Genomic DNA, 23,851 nt, shown 5'->3' with positions numbered 1-23,851 from the left:
CCGACAGGTTCCAGCGGCTCCCCTCACCCCTTCTCCACGCCTCCCGGGTTTTCCCCTTGGCTCGGGGTTTCCTGTTTCAGTTCTCGGTGATCTCCAGCAGCAGGTGCTGGTTTGCCAACCTCGGCTCCCGAGGAGGCGAAGGAGGAGAAGGAAAAGAGGGAAGGGGAGGAGGAAGCGGCGCGGCGGCGGCGGCTGCGGCTGCGGCTGCGGGCGGGCGGGCGGCCGAGGAGCCAGGCGGCCGGCGGGAGAGCCGGGTTCGCTCTCGCCCGCGGAGCAGCGGCGCGGGCGGCGGGCGAGCCGAGGCCCCGGCGTGCGGCGGGCCGGGCGGGCGGGCGGGCGGGCGGGCAGGCATGGGGGAGCCTCCCGCTCGCCCCGCGCCCTAGCGGCGGCCGCGGCGGCCCAGGGCGGAGGCGAGAGGCGGCGCCCGCCGCAGGGCCCCGGGGCCGCCCCGGCTTCCAGGGCATGTTGTGATGGCCGCTCCGAAGAGACCGCAAGTAGGTTGAGCAACAATTCCGGGTGCGCGCGCGGCCGGGGCGCGAGTTGTGCAAGCCGGGGGAGGGGGCGCCGGGGCCGCGGCCCGCGGGGAGGGAGGGCGCGCGGGCGGGCGGGCGGGCGCGGCGCCGCGCGGGGAGGGCCGGACTGGCCGCTGTGGCTGCGGGCCCCGCCGCCGGCTCGCCGCTTCCTCGCGGGGTCGGCCATGCCGGGCAGCGGCCCCCAGGTTTGTCCCTCGGGCGGCGGGGGAGGGGGCCGGCCGCGGCTGCGCGTGGGGGGGACCCTGAGGGAGCCGCGCGAGGTGGCGGGGAGGGGGTAGGGCGGCGGGGCCGGGAGGCCGCGCCCGAGCGCCTGGCGGAGAGGCCGGGGGCCGGGGGCCGGAGCGGCGGCGCGGGGCGAGCTCCAGGCCCCGGGCGTGTCGGGGGGCCCCCTCCGGAGGTCGAGGGGGGCCCGAGCGCCCGCGGCTCCCGGGGCTCCGGTGGGGCCGAGCGGAGAGCCCGGCTCGCCGGGATCTCGGGCTAGGGGAGGCCGGCGACCCGGGCCCCGCGGCCTAGGGCAGCGGTCCACTCCCGCCCGCCCCGGGGCACGGCCGCCGAAGATGGAGGCGAGCCCGGGCGCTTCGGACGGAAACGGACCCACAGCGCTGCTTCTGCGGCTCCGGACGCCGCGCGCTCGCGGGGTGAGGCATCCTCCGGCAGCTGGGATCCAGCCCCAGCCATGAGCGGACCCCGGCGGAAAGCCCTCTCCCGGCCTCGTCCCTCCCGCGCCCCGCGCCCCGCACCCCGCAGGCTCGGGCGCACTCCCCATTTTCACTCCGCGTTCATGGTAGATCGGCTGCTGCTGCCCATTTTCAACCCCCTACACCGACGTGTTCCAGATCGAACTTGGAGAAGCGAGCCCCGCTTTCCTTCCCGAAACTGTCTCCCCCTTCACCCCTTAAAATCCTTCAGAAACAGCCTTCGCTTCCAAGTACTGCTTACTCTGACTGGGAGGCTTGCCATTTGGGTAACCGTTAACAATACTGGTCTGTGCTCTGTGTTTGGTGATAAAGAGATGAAATACGAATCCAGATTTAGGGAAAGTTTTCCTATTGGTTGCAGGACTGTTGGAGTATCCCCAGGCCGGTGAGGCGCTTATTGATTCAGATTTTTTTTTTTTTTAAACCATCTTAGAATAGTTACAGAGACACTTGGGGCTAGTATATTTAGAAATTTGGCAAAGTTCATCAATTCTTTACTCATTTCCTCGTTTAGTTTTTCTAGTGAATATCATAAACGGAAAGCAGTGGATATGTCTCAAACACTTTTTGGGCTTTTCCAAGGACCACAAGAAGTCAGCAACACAGCATACTATATATATATATATATTTTAAGTCTTAATATATTTAGGTTGTAGAAGGTATGACTTCCATTTATTTAATCACTCACATATAAATTACTTTTAATAGCAGTTGCTTTAATGGTGTCATCCAATGTTTTACTATAAACATATCTTCACCAAATATTTGTAAAATTATCTTACCATCTTACCCCTCTGTTCACCTGTTTTCTTCCAATTTGGCATTCTTTTTTTAAGTTACCTAAACCTGTCTATTTGAAGGTACCCTTAAATATCAGAATGATCTAGTAACTGTGTATCTATAATTCAAGATGTTTGAGTATTTTTACTTAGTTTAAGAATGGGTTTTACTTTCAAAGTACGTTTAAATTCTACCTCAAGCATCTGTCTGGTCATCACTAAAGTACTCAAACATTACAAGCAAAGTAAAATGAACTTTTTAACGAAACAACAACAAAAAGGCCAGTATTTTTTAAACTGCATTTGATAATGAATGTCTAATGAAACTAGTTTATTATAATGGAAAATATTGAAGAATAGGAAACAGAAACTTGGAATGTTTGTATGCCGATGGGAGTTTTTATTAGTCACTTCCTTTTACTACATATTTATTTTAATTACAAGACTAATAAAAACATCCTATTTTCTATCACTGGTTTCTCTAGAGCTATGTTTTCATGGATTACATTTGCCAAATTGGACCCCAGGTGCTTCATGGCAATTCTATTTTTAAAATATTTTCCTCATTCTACAACTGGGTTACCTTGTTTTCATTCTAGCAGACCAGGATGGTTTTTACATTAATTTTAATTACTGTAACAGATGTAAAAGTGTTGCTATCATTTTATAACTTTTAATACCATTTCTATGCCCTTTTATATCTTTTTATACTCTTTCTGGGCTTTTCATTGTTTTTGTAGACAAATTTGGAAGAATTCTCTCATGCTGATTTGGTAGCAGTTTTAAAGAAACGAATGTAAGATACTAAGAGACTGTCTTTATCCTTTTAATGTTAGAATTTAGGATTGTAAACTAATCTGCAGTTGTTGCTTACTTGACCCTGGTAAGCTTTTATTCCCTCAGCAGATAATTAATTTAGTATCGATCTAGGTGCTGCATAAGGCCCCTGACCTCTAAAAGAAGAGATTATGAACAGATAGAACATAATGCTAGGTAAACTGTACTAAGTGGGACAAGCAAAGAATAAGAAATGCAGATACTGTAGTAGGGAAGGCTGCATGCCAGGTCTGAAAGGTAAGATGCAAGCTGGTAGAGCTGGATAGGAGTCATTTCCAAGTGAATTATGCCGTGAGTCAAGGAAAGCAGGGAGTGGGTGGGCCAGTGTGTCTGGAACATTAAGTAGGTGATAGGAGTAGTGAGTGATTGAAGTGGCAAACATGGTTTCGGGATATAGTTTTTATTGGAAAGAGAAATATTGAGAGAAGGTCAGGGAATCACAAAAATGTATTAAATCAGGTTTCCAAATTTAAAACGAAGTAAAACCAAGTTAAAAATACTGAGATTCTGGGGTTTGATCTCAAATCTACCAAATGTTGTTTAAAAAAAAAAAAAAAAACTTGTATTTTTAAGTGCTAACATTCCTCATGGACCTACAACGTAGAAAATCTCATGACTTCACAAAGCTTGGATTTTAAGATTTACCAAAAAACATGTTCTAATTATTACTGCTGTTTCACTAGTGACAGTTCAGAGAAATGATGAATTGAGAAGATGATTTTTGTACTCTATTTCATCCCAGAATATGTCTCCAGGATCTTGAAAAAGAAAACTTTATAGGATTCTTGAGCTATTTAAATCAGATAGCATGTGAAAAGTACACCCTGTCTGGCACGTAGTAATTTTGGTACTTGATGGCATAAAGATGACTTTCAGATCTGTACTGTGGAGGTTATCAGGTCCCTATCTTTTCTACAGTTTTTATGGCTGAGCTAATGATCGCTGTTATGTACTGGGCACTGAGCTGCCAGGCACCGTGCTCATGCACTGCTTTTATTACCCTTGTTCTGTAGAGGAGGAAACCCAGACACAGGAGTTTAAATAGCTTTAAGTTCCACGTCTAGAAAGTTGCAGAAGGGAGTTTGAACCCACGCTGTCTGACTTTACAAGCCATGCCCTTACCTATCGGGCAGGTCTGCCTCCCTGTGATTCAGTTTTTACTTTGTTCCCTAAAAAGCGTGTCCTTGTGTGTACGTATGTTGACACACATCGTTTGGAAATTAAGAGATGCGTGATAATTAGCATTATGGGTCTGGAAGATGAGAGAGGTATGTTAACCTTTTCTCAACAAAGTACTCCAGTGACAGGACAACATGAAATCCTGTCTGGCCAAATTGTTGGAAGGCAAGGACCTTGTCTTTTCAGCAGGTTGCTTAGGTCCATAAGAAGATAAGCCTGAAGGTAGTTTTAGTGTGGGATGGTATATGTTTAAACAGCAATGTAGTTCTACTAAAGGGAACTTTTTTTTTTGGCGGAAACCTCAAAGGTTTTTTATGAGTAGTGGCTTTTATTGATTTTTCCAACATTTATGTCCAACTGTAGTAATGTAATGTACTTAATTGTGGAGAACTTAGAAAAGGTAGAGAAATGTAAACAATTTTTAAAACCCCTGTAACCCCGAGATAACTAACAACGTTTTGATGGATTTCTCTCTTTAATTTTTCTATACATTGGCAAAGGATTGTTTCACTTGCTTAAAATAGAAGATAATCCCCCCTAAAGGATAGTGTACATTGTTCTAGGTCACAACACTGACAGTAATTCCTAATGCTCCGTGAACTAGCCCACAAGCAGATGTCTGAAAATACAAAGTGTTCTGCCTTTAAGATAATTATCAAATCCCTAAGGGTGGATAGGGAAAAAGCAGAAAAATCCCAAGGTTGTGCCGTTTGCCGGGAACATTTTCCCCTAATCCCCTTTACCTTTTGCCTGGCTCACATCCCATTGTTGAGGCCTCAACTTAGACCTCACTTAGTTTACTCTTGTACTTTTAAGATTGGTAACAGTAGATAACACTTAATTGTGCCCGTCATTGTTCTAGGTGCCATACCTGTATTAGTGCATGTAATGCCTACCGCCTCCTTATTCATGGGAGTTTGTTTATAAAACAATAGATCTTTTTCTTGTATAATTAGAATGATACTGTTTATAGAGCCTTGCATCCCACATTTCTATCCTCAGTTAGCATACACTAAGGATTTTCTCATGATATTAAAAATATTTCAGGGCAGGACGCCTGGGTGGCTCAGTTGGTGGAGTGTCCAACTCTTGATTTCAGTTCGGATCATGAGCTCAGGGTTCTGGGATCGAGCCCTGGGTCAGGTTCTGCGCTCAATGGGGAGTCTGCTTGAGATTCTCTCCCTCTGCCCCTCCCCCGGCTTGCGCCCTGTCTCTCTCTCTGTCTCTCTAAAATAAATCTTTGAAATATTTTTTCTTTATTTTTTCTTTTTTTAAATATTTTCTTCCTAAGAACATGTCACTTTAATCTTTATTTCAGTTAGACATCTGTTTTTTCCCCAATATTTTAATATCATAATACATTAGTTGAATATCCCAGTAAGAAGAAAAATGTTGTCTGCATCTGTGTTCTTAAGATTCATAGAAGTCATGATCAAAGAGAATGAGCTTTACGGTTTTTGATGGCCAAAAGGCCTTCCAGAAAAGTTGTGTGGATATGTACACCTATTAGCAAAAAGCGAGAGACATCTGTGCTTTGCTTACATTATCTGATATAGTTTTGCAACAGTTCTGTATGATTTATACTGTTGTTTTCCCTGTCTTCCAGGTGATGGAACTGATGCCTAGTGATGTTAATTAGCTTGGCCAAGATTATTGAGATTTCTGGTTTATCTTAAACTAAAGAGCAATACTTACTATGCTTTTTTTTTTTAAGATGGTGGGGGCAGCAGGACCTAATGATTTACATTGATTTATATCAATGAATTTTTTGGTCTTTTCTCCTTGCTGTTAGCTGTTCCTTGCTGATGTTGTCATCCTATGTCTGAATGCACTGTTGACTTCTTAAATTTTTGACAGTTTGTTAGATGAACATTAATATCTAATTTTAATCCTGACTTCTTTTTTTCTTATACTTTAAATTGTTAAAGTAGTACAAGTTGATTAAGAAAAAGCAAAGAGAAAATGAAAGCCACCTGGAATCTCCTTACCCAGAAATAACTAATGTAAATATTTGGATAAATACTCTCCTATATTTTATTCCCATATGTATACTTTACAGAATTTTTACTTGGGTTTTTAAGTAAAAACACAAGCGTTTTATAGTCTCCCAGCTTCAGGCAAAATTATTTGCTTATTCCCTTGTGTTTTCAAAATACAATATATTTCCTCCCTGAGCCTTGACTATTTGGTGGTGGTGAACTGTTTTCTTCTTTATTTTCTGCTCTCTGTGTCTCTGCTCTCCATCTGCAAAACAGAAGATAGTGCCCAGAGCATAGATTTGTCTAAGGATTTACTGATAATACACAAAGTTGGTAACAGTACCTTTACTATGCCTAGGATTTTTTTTTTTTTTAGTCTTGTTTTAGGTTCCCTGAGGGCAGGGACTTGGTGGTCTACATTGTTGTCGACCAAATCTTGTACGACGCTTGGCACATAGTAGACTCTTGATGAATGTGATTTATTGTTAAAGGCCACATAGTACTTAAAATGAATCTGCTGATGTGGGTAGGATGAACAAAAGCCTGTAGGTGGCTGAGAGGTGGTCACAATATTTAATTCAGAGCAAATACCACGATTGGTAACCAAACTTTAAAAGCTTGCTTAGAATGTATGATGTGATTTTTTTTTTTTTTTTAAGATTGTATGTATTTATTTGAGCGAGAACACAAGCAGGGGGAGCAGGAGAGGGAGAAGCAGGCTTCCCGCTGAGCAGGGAACCCGATGCAGGACTCGATCCCAGGACCCCGGGATCATGACCTGAGCCGAAGGCAGACGCTTAACCGACCTAGCCACTTAGGTGCCCCTAGAATGTGTAATGCGATTTCTTGAGGGGCCATACACATTTGCCTCCTAAAAATACAATTAACCTTATCTATCCCACTTAGCAGGGGAAGGATATTATAGAAGTGAATTTTCTAGAACATTTAAAGTCTTTCAAGTGCAGGACATTTCAACTATTTATTTTTCTTTGTTTTTCTTTGTTGTTGTTGTTTTACATAGGCTCCATTCCCGACATAGGGCTTGAACTCAGGACCCTCAGATTAAGAGTCATAGGCTCGGGGCGCCTGGGTGGCTCAGTCGTTAAGCGTCTGCCTTCGGCTCAGGTCATGATCCCAGAGTCCTGGGATCGAGCCTCACATAGGGCTCCCTGCTCAGCGGGAAGTCTGCTTCTCCCTCTCCCACTCCCCCTGCTTGTGTTCCCTCTCTCGCTGTGTCTCTCTCTGTCAAATAAATAAATAAAATCTTTAAAAAAAAAAAAAAGAGTCATAGGCTCTACGTACTGAGCCAGACAGGCGCCCCATCTTAACTATTTTAAATGGAAAATTTTGCGTGTGAATTTTTATATTTTTCTACCTTCCAATAATATGCAGCTTATAATGTCACTGGTTGTCAATATAATAATAGCTAACATTTATTGGGCACTAGCTCTATATCAGGCACAGTGTTAAGTGCTTTGCTTACATGATCTGATATAGTTTTGCAACAATTCTGTATGATTTATACTGTTGTTTTCCCTGTCTTCCAGGTGATGGAACTGATGCCTAGAGATGTTAATTAACTTGGCCAAGGTTATCGAGATTTCTGGTTTATCTTAAACTAAAGAGCAATACTTATTATGCTTTTTTTTTTTTTAAGATGGTGGGGGCAGCAGGACCTAATGATTTACATTGATTTATATGAATGAATTTCTTGGTCTTTTCTCCTTGCTGTTAGCTGTTACCTTGCTGATGTTGTCACTCCTTCCTTCTAAGCTGCTGTGCACTGTGAAACTGAATGACAACAGCTAATATGTCTAAAATAAAAGTGTCTAGGCAGCGATTCAAGGTCTCTACGATGCTCAGGTAGTCTCGGTTGGAGAACTGAGAGATGGGGCTGCACAGGGAGAGCCGGGGGGAGCTCTGCAAGCAGGTGGATGGGGATTTGCACCTCCGCTGTGCCCCTTCCTGCCTGTGACCTGAGGCAAGCCTCAGTTTCTCTTTGACTTCTCACCCATCAAACACTGTGTACTTTTGCAGGGTTGTTTTTACCGAATCAAGATAATGAGTGTAGAAGTGCCTGGCGCATGGGAGGCGCTCGATGTTATTATAAAATGAGTTAGCGGTATCCACTGATCTGATTGGACAGAGGCTTTGTCTGTTTTGCTTTTCTGTCTACTTATTCAGAGGCTCTAATTCGTGTCCTGAGTAATTGGGATTACCAGATATAAAAATTCTGTGAGATCAAGTTTATTGTTATTGCTTTTAATATGTCCGTTTATATTTTAGATTTTTCCAAAGGGCTTTCAAATCTATCACTTCATGTTTTTTAGGGTGAAGCTAAAATTAGTTTTTGTTCTTTGTTCTTAGTCATCTGTACTCATTTACTATTCAAAATTATGTGGGTTTATTTTTATCCTTATTCTGTGACTTAGTCTGTTTCAGATCTTGGCTTTTACTTTATAAGCTGATTTTTATTGTATACTCACAGGGAGCCGGTTTCCCATATAGTTGAGGCTTTCTCCTTGTTGTCGACTTAGACATTTTTTGTTTTACCTTTGCGTTGTCATTTTTGTTAATTGCCTCACTGGGATGGTGATCTTATATATTAGATACTTTCTGGAATTTTGCTGTAATTTTAAATGATTGGTACAGATTTAAAAGGCTTAAGATGTGCAGTAAATCATCTATTTTGATAAACTAGGTATTATTTCTGTTGTTGCTAAGATAGAAAAGTACCTTAAGCAACATAAAAGTCATGGGCATAAAAGTATGTTAAAATTGGCAATAGCATGCATAGGGAAAAAAACAGTTTTAAATGGGGGAAATGTTTTCTAAACTACATTTCTATAATTTTGACTACTTCATTTTATCTTTTAAAATTAAATTTTGAGTTTACTTAACACATTCACTTTATCACATTTTTAGAATCCAGAAAACATCGAAAATGATACTGAAAATCATCTATAATTCTCACCTAGAGATAGTTTTGGTATCAGTGTTTTCATTTTTAAAATCTTCTAGTCAATATAAACACATCCTTTTTTTTTTTTTAAGATTTTATTTATTTATTTGACAGAGAGAGAGATAGCGAGAGCAGGAACACAAGCAGGGGGAGTGGGAGAGGGAGAAGCAGGCCTCCCGCCGAGCAGGGAGCCTGATGTGGGACTCGATCGCAGGACCCTGGGATCATGACCTGAGCCGAAGGCAGACGCTTAACGACTGAGCCACCCAGGCGCCCCTAAACACATCCTTTAAAAAATGTGTACGCGTATGTAGTTTTATTTATTGCTCTTAATTCAGTATGTTTTCCTGTGTCATTAAATATCCTTTTAAGTGCTTATTTTTAATTGGCTGAATGGCATTCATCGTATTCAACTCCTGCAATTTAATCAAGTTCATATCGTTGAATATTTAGAGTGTGACCAGTCTTTTTTATTGTTATAAACAACAGTGTGGTAAGTGTCCATGTATATTGATCATTTTACACATTGATTCTATTTTTAACAAATTCCTAGATATGGTCATGAAAATTGCTTTCTAGAAAAGTTACACCAATTTATATTCTTATTGACACTGCATGAGTGAGTCCATTCTTTGCACCTGTCGCCATTTTCCCACACAGACTATCTTTGTTAATTTGATAGACAAGATTGGGCATAACAGTGCTAAGAAGCTCATTCTGTAGAGTCAGGCTAAGTTTGAGTTCCTTTTCTGACACTTACTGGCTATGTAATTTTGGACAGTTTTCTTATAATTCCCCTAAGCCTCAGTTTTTTTGTAAAATTGTGATAGTAGTACCAGTAATCATGGTACCATCATCTAATATTATGGGGTGGAGATTAACAGGTGATGTGTATTGAAGCATAAGTCCTTGAGAGATGCTAGCTACCATTATTTATTATGAGTGAGATTTCCCCTTATTAATATTTTGTGATTTGGTGTACCTATATTTTATACCTGGTCATAGCTGGTATAAAGGAAAGTTACTCATTTTTAAGTAACCATCTAGCTACCTTACTGAACTCTTTTATGTACTGTTAAATTGTAGGACTTAGTTCCATCACCTTTTCAGTTGAGTCTGTTGATTTTCAGAATGGTGATGTAATAATTGATATAATAATTCGTGATGTAATAATTCAATTTTTTTCAATATTTCAATTCTTTTTTCTTTCTTATTGCATTAGTTGAAGTTAGAGAACAGTGTTGATTGATAGTAGGCACTTGGGCTTATTTCTGATTTTAATGGGACTTCCTTTCTGGTATTTCACTTTTTGAATGTCAGTGGCTATCGTTTTCTTTTTTTTTTTTTTAAGATTTTATTTATTTATTTGACAGAGACACAGCGAGAGAGGGAACACAAGCAGGGGGAGTGGGAGAGGGAGAAGCAGGCTTCCCGCTGAGCAGGGAGCCCGATGCGGGGCTCGATCCCAGGACCCTGGGATCATGACCTGAGCCGAAGGCAGACACTTAACGACTGAGCCACCCAGGCGCCCCGGCTGTTGTTTTCATACATAGCTGTCCCCTACATACACACACACACACACACACACACACACTCACACACACTCACACATATTCCAGCAAATAACTACAAAAGTTAAATGTGAGAAACTTGGAAATAGATTTATATCTTATGGGAGGATTCCATTAAAGTTTTAAATCCCTAAGTATCTTTTAGGCACATCTTCAAAAGTATTTTTTTAGTGTTTAATTCATATTCTCTTCCTTTTTAATTGAGCGTGCAGTCAGTTTAAATAAATCTTAAATTTCAGCAAGGCTGAAATATTACTGCTTTCAATGTACTTAATGATTCTGTCCTTGTCTCAGTGATATACACTTCAAGACCTATTCTTTTCACTATTGTCCACTGTTACATCATATTTGTAAAATATGAGTAAAAGTAAATGAAACAATTTTTACTCCTGGAATAGAACTTTTTATTCAAATGAAATCTTAGGAGCAGGGTCCCAGTGTCCTCCATATTCAGCCTCATAGGCATTTTTCAGAGCACTGTTTGAAAACTACTTCCCCTCAGAAAAGATTCAAATAATTTACAAATCCCCAAAATGACAGTGCTACTAAACCTGAAGTTTTCCGTGGTTAGCAGGAAAACCACCTTGTGATGTCGTGAGGTTTTTATTAGATAGATTTTGTACTGAAGTTCTAATTTAGCATGTTTAAAAAGATGACCAAGTATGGCAATATGTGCTATATGAAAATAGGGTATTCACAAATCTAGGTAGTCTCTTCCTATCATCAGGTTACTGAAATTTTGGTCCTGGAGTCTCTTCTTTTTTCTAGTCTTCCATCCATCCATTATTGTATTTTAAAATACCATCATCATGCCAATGACAACCAACGTTCTCTTTCTCTTCTATGCAGCTGTCTTGGGACAGCCCCATTTGTATAGCTATTGGTATCTGAAATGAAAATTATCTAAAACAATTTTTATCCTTCCAAATCTGTGTCTTTCCAAACCTTCCCCACTTCAGTAAGTGTTATCTTCTTCTCAGCTGTTCAAACCAAAAATCTAGAGGTTCTTGATTGCTCTATCATTCCTCTTCCATAACCAATCCAGTTCCTGAGCCTTTAATTAATACATGGAGTGAATTGAATTAACAAGGTTGTTCAGGGGTGTCTGGGTGGCTCAGTCGGTTAAGCGTCTTCCTTTGGCTCAGGTCATGATCTCAGGGTCCAGGATCGAGCCCTGCGTCGGGCTCCCTGCTCAGTGGGGAGTCTGCTTCTCCCTCTCCCTCTCCTCCCCCTGGACCCCACTCATTATCTGTCTCTCTCTCTCTCAAATAAATAAAATCTTTAAAAAAAAAAAGTTGTTCAATATTAGAAATATCTATTATAGACTAAAATCCACCTGGTTAATGTGTATTATTACAATTTGAATACACTACGTAATTTACCTTTCTTATTTGTAGAGCTCTTGTGGATAGTGTAAGTAAGGTTAGGCATATATTTGGTTAGTTCTGTGCCATCTTTGTTAGGTTTCGTCAACAGAATTATGTAGCCTCTTAAGCCACTGACATGCTTTCCATGTTCTTCAGTGCCCTGAAATAATCTAAGTGAAGCTGGGTGCTTTGGGGTTTTGCTAGAACACACCCATTGAACCTACAGGTATAGCATCCTTTATCAGGAATGGAATGGAGGATATAAATCTTGCACAGTTTTGTTTCTTCCATGGTATCAACACTTGTAAACTTTTCTTAAGTCAGCTTTAATTATGGATTCTTAATTTATTGGCATGAAGATTTATGGGGAGAATCCTTTCCATTTTATTGAACTTTACATTTGTCTTGTTATGTATTTGCAGAACTCCCCACCTCTTGGTCTCAGTTTTAGGATATTCATCGTTCATTCGTGCATTCAGAAGCAGCTCCTCATTTTATTAACCAGTTCTACTTTTTCTTTTTTGCTTCCTGGTTTATTTATTCCTGCTTTAAATTTTATTCCTTTGTTCACCTTTATTTGGTTTGCTTGCTCATTTTAACCTTTCCAATATTAAATTCAGTCATACCATTAATTTTTCTTTGAGTATCAATTTGGCCACATCCCCTAGATTATAATTTTATTTTTTATTTTTCTTTAACTATGCAGTTCTTTGGGAGAAAGTTTTAATTTATAGATAATTGGTTTTTAAAACTTGTTTTTGGCTATCTGCTGTTAACTCCTCTCTGTGTATCGTGGCCAGAGTATATTTCCATTCTCTGGGTTTGGGTTTTTACTAAATGCCTTGAAAAAAGGTGGTCTAGTGCAAATGTCCACCTGTTTCTGAACTTTGCATTGAGGCAGTTTTGTGGGGAATTACCCTGTATTTGAGATAAGGGTCATTTTTATTAACACTGCTGTTGCTTAAATTCATATAAACCCTAGAGTTTGATGCCATCATCATCATTTAAGGCCTATGAATGAGAGAAGTAAATCTAATGCTTTGGATTGTCAGGGCTTTCTGTCATCTTTGTGTAAGGATAGGATGGTGTTAACTTTCAAAATAAGCTGATTTCCCAGTTTGTTTTAGAAGTATTTGAGTTCCTTAAATGGGGCTTCTCTGCTCCTGGATCTGCACACCTCTGGGCCTGGTGTGTTCCCCTCCTGTGTGTTTGCTAGGACGTCCTGGGGGTGGGAGTTGAGCCAGTGGCTGTGGTTTCTCCGTGGTCCTCACTGTGCTCTTTATCAGTTGAATAGTGCGACAGGGAGCATCTTCCGAATCCTCCCCACCGTCCCCCTCAAGATTGTAAAGCTTTGGAAATAAAAATTATCTTTTCTTTCCTGACCTGTTTATGGATGGGATGAATAAACTGGCCAAGAGGAAGGGCAGAATCATAGAAATTACTCCACATTCTTAAATACGGGGAATGGTGGCAATTCTAGTGATTCCTGTGAGAAAATTAACAAATTACTCTTTTTTTCTGGAGGAGAACAAAATGCTTCAGATGACTGCCTTTTTATTTCCCTGGTAAGCTCCCTACTGTTCCGTGTTCTCTGAGGTCTTCTGATTGCATTAAAGAGAGAGCCCCTGATTGGTCCCAATGTCTGCACAGAGACTAGATTCAGAGTACAGGGAGCATGTTTAAAGTATGATTTTGAAGAAACACTAGGAATCCACTTGTAAGGAAAAATGTCACAAAATCGCTGTTGTGACATGGGTTGAGGTAGGAAGTTTTAGTGCTGGCCTGCATGGCTGGGAAGCAGGTGCCAGGTTGGCAAGCGCCGCTTAGCCTCGAGACCACCCCGTGCTGCGAGAGCACCTGAGTGAAGCCATGGCAGGTGGAGAAACACTTTGGAGCTCCGGAGTGACAGCCAGAAGCCAGAATGCCGGCTTGGCAAGTGTGCTGCTGGGTGCTGAGTCCTGGGCCTGAGCATCCCTCAGAATAGCAGGTAGATCCAAAGTGTTTACTTCCCACCTTGGTAGCAAATGAGCGCTTCAGTTTGATGTGCATTTCAGTAGGTTTGAGTGCTTATTTGTTGGTCAGCACCTCCTCTAAGCAGGACAGTTCCACCTGGACTTACATTTGAACAAAATCCTGAACTAATTTTCTTCCCACTGTGTGATAGCCTCTCACTCTGCTTTTTGTATGATCACTGAAAAAATAATCAGCACTGGAAATAAAATAAGATTATTTATTTATCTTAGAAATACTGGTTCCAAAGTTGCCAAAGCTGTGCTTTCCAGTAAAGTAACTCTTTGTTTACCAAACCAAGTGGGTTAGGAATCTCTCCTAAGAGTGGGAAACGGAGTAAGCGGATTCTGTCCTCCCTGTACCCCCTTTTCTCTGTGCACATGCACATGGCGTACACACACACACACACACACACACACCCACCCACCAGCGCAGAGGAGGAAAGGTGCAGGGACAAGGAAGGAGGTCCAGGGCCCAGCAGTATGCTAAGACTCCTATATTTAGTAGCCTTTCATCAGTTTCTTTATCTAGGTAGTCATTTGCTTTAACAAGCTGTCCTAATAATATTCATTGCACCTTTACCCCTTCCTCAAGAATCTTTCACACTCAGATGTTTAATAATTATTTTAATCATATAAGCATCCCAGTACCCTCACTGATCTTTCTTTGGGAGTTTTGATTTTGGGTGGAGGGAGTCTGGAAGGAGCTATGAGAGGAGTCTTTAGAGTGGATTACTAAATGGCAGCGCTAAGCCTGTGGGTATCTCCAGGGCTGGGACAAAAGATTGACGATGGATCAGAAGAGAAGGTGGGAGAGCAAAGAAAACGACTCCCCCCCCCCCCACCCCTCAGTTTCCTGCCAGAGATGCTTTTCCTGACTTCCGGTCCTTGACTCCTGGCATTCCTGGCCCCCTGGGTCGCATAGAGGCAGGGAACGCGTGCAGAGTTGGGGTGATTTTAACAGACTTACACTCAGTTCGTTCATAGACAGATGTGCACACCTTTTCTCTGCCCCACCGAATCCATTCTCCTGGCTTATATTTCTTAAAAAAAACCTTATCCTTCCCTAACACACCCCCCACCCCAATCATCTTTATCTTACATCTTTCCTGTCTAACTTATTAAAAGAAAACATGAGCTATCCTTTCCTCTTCCTCACACACTTGCTCCAGAGCTGGGACTTGGCACCTGCATTTTGTGGTTGCCCAGAGGACCCGTGGGTAGAACGGGGGCCTTTTGTGATGTCGGACAGGGAAAAAACTTACAGCTTTATATTCCTGTCCTCATTGAAGTTGAGCATTTCCCTCAATTATGAATGTAATAAATCCAGTATCAATAACAGCCTGTATGACTTTATCACCCGCAGAAATCATAAATGTTTTCCTGTCGTGTCACAGTTGAAGTAAATACTCCAAAATACCATTTTCACTTTTAGCTACTTCAAAATCATGGTAGTTATTAGAGCAGCTCCTTCATCTTGTTCTTTTCCTGTGTTCATAAAAAAAAATATATGTCACTAAATTCACAATTTTTACTTATCTCGATGACTATATTTTACTATATTTGGCTTCTTTGTAATGCCATCTGTGTTTTTATTTTACGTATTTAACAGCATTACTTTGGAATGAGGTCTGTAGCCTTCAGGAGCCCAAGAAGAGGGTGTATGGTCCAGAAACTTGGTTGAGAACATCTGCTGTCCATCCCTCTCTTCATCTCACTGAGATAGCTCCCTCCGGGGCCACTGAATGCCTTTACCCAGTGTCGTCTTCTCGATCATTTTGCAGTGTATTTGTGTCATTTGATGCCATCAATTTCTTTAATACTTTTAAAAATATTTTTATTTTACTTCTTTATCTTTTGTCTGGACCCATTGGCTTTATCTTAGAAAATATATCCTATTTGTTTCTTTTTTTTTTCCCATTATAACTTTAGATACCAGTCACTTTTTGTTTGAACTATTAAATACCTTCCTAATGCATCTTTTGGTTTCTTGCCCCTCCCCCCAAACTAATGCAGCTGGAGTTATCATCCTAAAATGTAGTTAGAAACATGTCATTGGCATTGCCAGAAACTCTCGGGGGTTTCCCATTACCTTTCTAAAATGTGGGTAGAAATATGCCATTCCCTTTTTAAAATTTTAATTCCAGGGTAGTTAACATACAGTGTAATATTGTTTCAGGTGTACAATATAGTGATTCAACACTTGCATCCGTCATCCGGGGCTCATCACAACACGTGCCCTCCTTCATCCCCATCACCTGCTTCACCCCTCCCCCTACCCAGCTCCCCTCTGGTGACCAGCAGTGCGTTCTCTAGAGTTCAGAGTCTGTTTCTTGGTTTGTCTCTCCTTTTTCCCTTTGTTTTGATTCTTAGATTCCACAGAAGAGTGAAATCATACGGTTTTGTCTTTTTCTGACTGCCTTACTTCACTTAGCGTTATACCCTCTAGCTCCATCCATGTTGTTGCAAATAGCAAGATTTCATTATTTTCTATTGCTGAGTAATATTCCATTGTGTATACACCACATCTTCTTTATCCAGTCATCTATCAATGGACACTTGGGCTGCTTCCATAATTTGGCTGTTGTAAATAAAGCTGCAATAAACATAGGGTGCATGTATCCCTTTGAATCGGTGTTTTTGTATTCTTTGTGTAAATACCCAGTAGAGCAATTTCTGGATGGTAGGGTAGCTCTATTTTTCACTTCTGGAGGAACCTCCAGACTGTCTTCCACAGTGGCTGCAGCAGCTTACATTCTTCCCACCAACAGTGCACGAGGGTTCCCCTTTCTCCACATCCTCGCCAACACTCGTTGTTCCTTGTGTTTTTTATTTTAGCCATTCTGACAGGTGCAAGGTGATATCTCATTGTAGTTTTCATTTGCATTTCCCTGATGATGTGATGTTGAGCATCTTTTCATGTGTCTGTTGGCCCTCTGCATGTCTTTGGAGAAATGTCTGTTTATGTCTTCTGCCCATTTTTTACTTGGATTATTTTGTTTTGGGCTGTTGAGTTGTCTAAGTTCTTTATAGATGTTGGATACTAAACCTTTATCAGATATGTCATTTGCAAATACCTTCTCATGTTCAGTAGGTTGTCTTTTAGTTTTGTTGATTGTTTCCTTTGCTGTGCAGAAGCTTTTCACTTTGATGTGGTCCCAATAGTTTATTTTTGCTTCTGCTGCCTTTGCCTCAGGAGACATTATCTAGAAAAATATTCCTATGGCCAGTGTCAGAGACATTACTACCTGTGCTCTCTACCATTCCCTTTTTTGAAAAACTTTCAGTGGTTTCCCAGTAGCAAAGTTGAAACTCTGGTATGGCTGGCGTTCAGAACTTTCCATGAACTAGCTATATCCCGACTTTCCAGCCTCTTCGACAGCAGTATTAATCGCACAGTGTTCTGCATATTTTATTATCTCTCACATCTCTGGGCCTTTGATCCTGTTGTTCTCTGGGCAAAAATCCTTTCTTGCCCTACCTTACCTTGCTCCCCATCTTCCCCCAAGCACAGGTGCATACACCGTAGTCTGGGTGGGACTGTGTTGTCCCCGTTGGTCTCCACTCAGTTTATATGCCACCTCTCCAAACCTCAAATCATAGCCAGTGTCCTTGTCTCTTGTCCTGACAGATACTGCTGTTGGTAGCATTAATTGTGACATACCCTATACATTCTAGATGTTCATTTACCTGGTTTCCCTAGTGCAGTTTTCTGTTCCTTAGGATAGCACCTGTCTGCGTGTTTATACCGTCTCTCATCTTCCCTCAGTGTTATTCCTTTGACGTAGCAGGCTTGCAAATACATGGTTCTTGAGTGAGCACATCCGTTCACGGCGTCCTGGCTTAACCTCTCATCCAGTTTGGTTGGGTGATCGTGGAACGTGCTGCTATTTTCCTGCCTGACACCAGAGTATTACTTCTTAAATGTACACAGTTTTAAAATGAAATGTGATCAACTAGTTAACATTTATATATAAAAATGCCCTAAGAACTGAGGTACTCTGTAATTAATGATACTACTCTTGGTAAAATCCCTCGGTCATAAGAATCTCTTTTTTTCATAGAAGATTTTGTTAAATAGCAATTATTTAAGGGAAAAAAATCATCATGGCTTTAATTTCTCAGTAGTTAATAACTTTTAAATCTTAGGAGAAAGCTAACTCAGAAAAGTGTAGCAATTTATTACTTGAGGAGAGAGTTCTGTGGCTAGAAATTAAAATGTTAATGAAATTATGTTACGAGAGAGGTGGGAGGGGCTGCCTGCCCTTTGTCTAGAGCCATTTATTTTAAAATACTTTTTCACAGCCCACCACCTCAGTTGTCTCATTTTCTACCGGAAAAATCCTTGCTTCCTTTCAGGTGTCTCTTACTGTTTCTTTTTTCTTTTTTTCCTAATTATATTTGCATTTTCTCCCTCGTCCCTTTACTCCTGCCCACTGTCAGACCAGTGTTTTTCTTCTGAGTCACTGGCTCCCAACCACTTTGATGCCCATGTTCCTTCTCAGCTTTCCATCACCATCTCCTGGTGATCTTCACTGGCCGAGGTGTCCGTGGCCCTTACACCTTCAGTATGTTTGGCTTTTCCAAACTAATGGTCACCCCCCCATTCCCTCTGAGAAACATTGCTCTAAATTATTAATTTAACAAGATTCATATGGCAAGATTATGAACAAAGGCATAGCATGGGGCATTTGAACTCCAAATGGCTTGAGTTCTTGGTTGTATAAACACGTGATGAGAAGAGCTAGCAGGACACCAACATAGCCTTTGCCTCCATATTCTTTCTTGTCATTAGTAAAGAGAGAACTTTTAGGATTACATCAGTGAGAACATAAAATAATGAAAATCGGGTTTTCTGTTTTTTGTTTACAATTTCACTTTTCCCGTAAACTTTAATATTTAGCATTTACTATGTGCCGAACACTGTTCTAAGTTACCCTGTATATTAACTCATTTAATCTTTATAACAACCCTACGCTGTTGGTGGTGTGTTTTCTAGTGGATAAAACTGAGACACAGCAATTAAATACCTTGTCCAGGTTACTGAGTTGTTGGAAGAGGGTATGGTATGGTGTTGGTTTTTATATTAATAAATTATAACATCTTCCTCTTGCTCATCTTTTCTTTGGACCCCGTGCTGGAGTAAACTCTTCCCTGGAATTTATAGTAAAGGTTCAGAAGACCACTAAATCAGATCTCTAGAAATCGTGGTGCCTTTGTAGGAAAGCATGGCCCAGGCTAGCTAGCCCAGTTCTGTTTGGTACACTGAGCAATTGGTTTGTCACTGAGAAAAAGTTTGGGTGGAATACCATATCCCTTTTCTAACCTCAAAATAGGGGTGCCCAAATATGGCAAAGCACCTACATTAAGGAGAGTGATAAACCAGTCTTAGGATTATTGATATAAAAATTCTTGGGGTAATACCAGCATATATAATCCTCTCAAAATGTAGTCATGTTTCTATATTAGACAGTCTATTAGTATAATTCACAATGTTAGTTTAAGAAGAAAGTATGATCACCTTAGTATCTTACTACCATCCACACTCCTTATTTTTTTCCTAACTCTTTCATGTAGGAGGAAGATGTATTTCTGTAAATGACTTTTCAAAGGCTCTGACTGTGTGGGTGTTTCTGTGTAGATGTTTATAGACACAAGGTGACAGGCAGCTGACACTTCTGCGGACCTACTGTGTGCCTGACACTGTTCCAGGTGTTGTGTATTTATTAGCTCACTCGGTTTCGAAACAATCATATTCTTTTTTTTTTCTTTTACAATTGAGAAAAATGAGGTACCAGGAGGTACACTTGGCCGAGGTGATGTATACGTATGTTGTGTGTCTGCGTGTACGGCCGAACCGGCAATCCGTATGATGCTTAATAATAAAACCCTAGAGGCGTTCCTATCGATATTGGGAACAACGCAAGATCTTTTGCCATTAATACAGTGTAATTAGATAAAAGTATGGAGTAAGAGATATAAAAATTGGTAAGGAAGAGGCCATCTGATGATTTTCTGTTGTTATATATACAGGAAAATCCCCAGATCCTCCATGAAGCACTGCTAGAGACATGAAGAGTCATGGAGATACCTGGTTCACTAAAGCTTTATGTGAATAAAATAGTGATTTTTTTTTTTGGACACCAGTAGTAACAGTCAGTAGATATAATGAGAGAAGAAAAAAAAAAAACTTTCATTCACAGCAGCAAGAACAAAAGCAAAATATCTTAAGACAAGCTTAGTAAGAAATTTGTCTCATGAAGAAATCTAGAGAACTGTATTGAAAGATAGAAAAAATTTCAATAAGTTCTTTTTTACTAAGGTATAATTTACAACAATATCCTATGAATTTCAGGTGTACATCAATAGTGATACAATATGTTTATACATTACAAAATGATCCCCACGAAAAGTCTGGTTACTATCCATCAGCATACAAAGTTAGTACGGTATTCTTGACCATATTCCCCTTCTGAACATTATAGCTCCGTGGCTTATTCATTTTGTAGTTGGAAGTTTGTACCTCTTAATCCCCTTTATCTATTCCACCCCCCAACCCTCCTGCGTCTGGTAAACAAACTGTGTTTGTTTCCTGTTTGTGAGTCTGTTTCAGTTTTGTTCATTTGTTTTTTAGATTCTGCATGAGTGAAATCATATGGTATTTGTCTTTCTCTGACTTATTTCACTTAGCATCGTACCCTCCAGGTCCATCCATGTTGTTGCAAATGGCACGATCTCATCCCTTCTTATGGCTGAGTAATATTGGTGTGTGTACCAGATTGTTCTTGGTGGAACAGTTGAACGAATCAGAGTGCTTTTTAAGCAAGTATTACGGTAGCACAGCCTCCATCAAACTCCCAACAGCTTTTTGGTTAAAATCCATCAAAACAATTCTAAAGCATTTGGAAGCATGTACGTGTAAAAATAGCCAGGATAAAAATATGAAAACGAGGAGAAAACATGTAATGAAAGAAGACTTGCACATGCAGGGTTCCCAATATATTCTAAGTCTACAGTCTTAATATACGGCACAGGCAGAGAGCTGGAAGAGGATCAGTGGGACACAATTGGAAGTGTGGAAGCACACCCAGGCTTACAAGGCGTTAGTATAACATAGGGTCCTATCACTCTGTCCGCTCGAACTCTCCAGAAGTTTTCCATCTCAGACTATAAGCCAAGGCCTTAGTGTGACCTACGGTCTTGCTTCTCAACTTAGGATCCCGGGGCCCACAGCAGTGGCGTCAGCTGTGAGCTTGTTAGGATGCAGCATCTCGGACCCCAGCCTGGACTTCCTGAATGAGAATTGTCAAGATCTTCACGGTGCAAATGCTGTGTGAGGTCTGAGAAGCATTGCCCTTCAGAGCCCACATGACCTGGCTTCTCCTGAGGCTGCCTTCCTGCCTTCCATCTTATCACTGCTCCCCCTGCTCACTTGCCACCAGCGTGGCTGGCCACGTTGCTGTTCCACAGACACACTCACCTGTCAGGGCTTCATACGTAGTCCTCCTTCTTCCTGTGCACATCTCCTTTGCTTCGTTCAGGTCTCCGCACGCGGCACCTCATCAGAGAAGCCTCCCCTGACCCAGAGTTTCTTTGTCACATTCACCATCACCTGACACGGATGTGTGGCTCAGATTCTGTCTCCCCCCCTCCCCCAGTACGCGGTGAGCTTGGTGACAGAAAGGGACTTGCTTCGTGCCTGCTGTAGCCCCAGCCCCTGGCCCCGAGGAGGGGCCCGACTGCTGAGTGAAACTGGTATTAAAAATTACAAGTAAGCGGGCGCCTGGGGGGCTCAGTTGGTTAAGCGACTGCCTTCGGCTCAGGTCATGGTCCTGGAGTCCCAGGATCGAGTCCCGCATCGGGCTCCCTGCTCGGCGGGGAGTCTGCTTCTCCCTCTGACCCTCCCCTCTCATGTGCTCTCTCTCTCTCATTCTCTCTCTCAAATAAAAAAAAAAAAAAATTACAAGTAAGCTCTCTCAGAGTTCTGAAGAGAGGGAGAAGTGACACCCAACTCTTGTTTTTCGCTGTAGTTCTGTTCTATGAAGTTGCTGCAAATACTGACCCGTGGCTCCCAGAGAACATACAGGAGTCCGTGTCTGTGAGCCTCGAGTCAAAACATTTTCACGGACCGATCAACACCTACCCTTGTTGTACGCGTGTTGCCGTTTAAAGACACCTTATGTCGTACTGTTGCTGCACGGATGCCGACCTCCCAGCCAGCAGCGCCCGAGCTCCTGCCCACAAGGCTCACCTGGCACGCATCTGCTCTCCGTGAGGCACCCCGCGGCCTTCTCGCACTTACCAACACTGGCCAGCGCCTCAGGGCTAGGCTTGGGGGCCAGGTAAACAGCACATGCACCAGCAGAAAGCACAAAATGCGAAAGACGTATCGCTAGATGGTACTTTTTAGGACACGTGTTTACAGTATGAGAGCTTGGGCAAGGAGGCGAAGCCTCACTTTGTCCAGCCTCAGCTGGAATGTGTCCTCGGGCAACTCCGATGGTTCGCCTCTCTGCACGGTCCACAGGATGACTCTGAAGCACCAGGAGTATTAATTTGGAGGTTACAAATACATTTTTACAAGTAGGCCAGTCTGCAAATACAGAATCTGCAAATAATGAGGACCAACCACACATCATTCTCTCAATAAATATTTATTGCCTTTCTGTGTGCTCTGCTCCCAGAATTACCCACCACTGAGACATTTATCAAGTCCTGGCCTTGTGCCCGGCCCTGTGCAAAACTCCAATAATCTGAAGACAAATTTAACCGTGTTCCAGGGAAGGCTTCCTGACGGTGGGGTCTTAGCTGAATCTTCAGTAGTAGTGGGTAGGATTTTAATAAGTGAAGCCGTGGAGAAAAAGGTATTTTAGAAGAAAGATCCTGTAAGTCACTGGTCTTCTTAAACTTGGGTACACATTAGACTCACCTGGCCTATGGCCAGTCCAAAAATAAACATCTCTAGGTATGAGACTCTGGCATCAGTGTGTTTTAAATCTCCCCAGATGACAACCAAATAAAGCACTGCTGTAAATACTCGTGTTTGGGTAGGATATAAGTTATGTGAAGGGAAGAGCAAATAAATCTGGAAAAGGGATTTTGACCCAGGTATGGAAATGCCGTCCCTGATTTAGCACATACCTGCGAAACACCTGTTGTGTGGCAGGCACTTTGCAGGGTCCTGGAGACGCATCAGGAAACAAGACCCAGGCATCCCGCCTTGTTCGAGTTTACAAGCGAATGGTGTTGGCATTTGTTTAGAATTATTCACGTTCTAAATTTAACTTATTATAGTATATGGTGATTTGTATTTGGAAGGAATCTTGTCCTCAGTGCTCAGAAATCTAAATTTCATATTGAAATTATTACATCGCCCTCTGATATGAACAGAACGCTATAAAGAGAAATTGTTATAAACCTCTGTGCTGACTTCACTCCGCGTTGTCTAGCACAGCCACACGTCGTATTAGCCTCTTGGTGGTTTTCCGTTTCTTGCACACCAGGACAGTTGTCTAAATCCAGTCATGTGCAGGAATTTAAAATCACTGCTGTGAGGGCCTCTGGGAGTATTAACTGAAGCAATTCATTTTGCATCTTAGAAAGAATTGGTAGGTAAGGCACTCTCTTGATTATCAATGAGAATTTAGATAGAACTCCTAATTAACAAAGAACTTTGACTGGGTTATAGTCGGTTTGTAGTTGCTTTTGTATCACTTGCTGCATATCATGCTTTTCTTTCCTGTTCCTTTACACAGTACACTCTGACACGCTCTTCTAGACAGACCTCCTGATAGAGCTTTCTTGTAATCTATCTGATACTCTTTCTAGCCTGACTCTGCCAGTCTCTCTTTTCACAACGCTCCTGACCAAGCAGTGTTTGAATTAGTTTGCTAAGTAGACTAATTTAATGCCTAAAGAACAAGCCCCCATGCCCGAC

The 23,851-nt window shown here is 41.9% G+C and overlaps 1 protein-coding gene and 1 long non-coding RNA gene across 3 annotated transcripts in view; both read left to right on the top strand.

Annotated features, from left to right (window-relative positions):
• The first annotated feature begins 340 nt into the window (after positions 1 to 340).
• Positions 341 to 23,851, top strand: part of ZC3H12C (zinc finger CCCH-type containing 12C) — a 74,076-nt gene continuing 50,565 nt past the window's right edge. The window contains exon 1 of the mRNA XM_036106892.2: positions 341 to 494. Within this exon, the coding sequence (XP_035962785.2) occupies positions 471 to 494 (24 nt within the window). The 5' untranslated portion in view covers positions 341 to 470. The remainder of the gene's footprint in view (positions 495 to 23,851) is intronic.
• Positions 605 to 22,887, top strand: LOC118544928 (uncharacterized). Of its 2 annotated transcripts, XR_013442627.1 has the most exons (3): positions 605 to 718; positions 21,131 to 21,252; positions 21,945 to 22,887. It is a non-coding gene; the product is annotated as an uncharacterized LOC118544928 (long non-coding RNA). The 2 variants fall into 2 exon arrangements; XR_013442626.1 differs by lacking the exon at positions 21,131 to 21,252.

Source organism: Halichoerus grypus, chromosome 11 (genome assembly GCF_964656455.1).
Source record: "Halichoerus grypus chromosome 11, mHalGry1.hap1.1, whole genome shotgun sequence".
NCBI classification, from domain to species: Eukaryota; Metazoa; Chordata; class Mammalia; order Carnivora; family Phocidae; genus Halichoerus; species Halichoerus grypus.
This window is presented reverse-complemented; position numbering and strand designations above follow the sequence as displayed.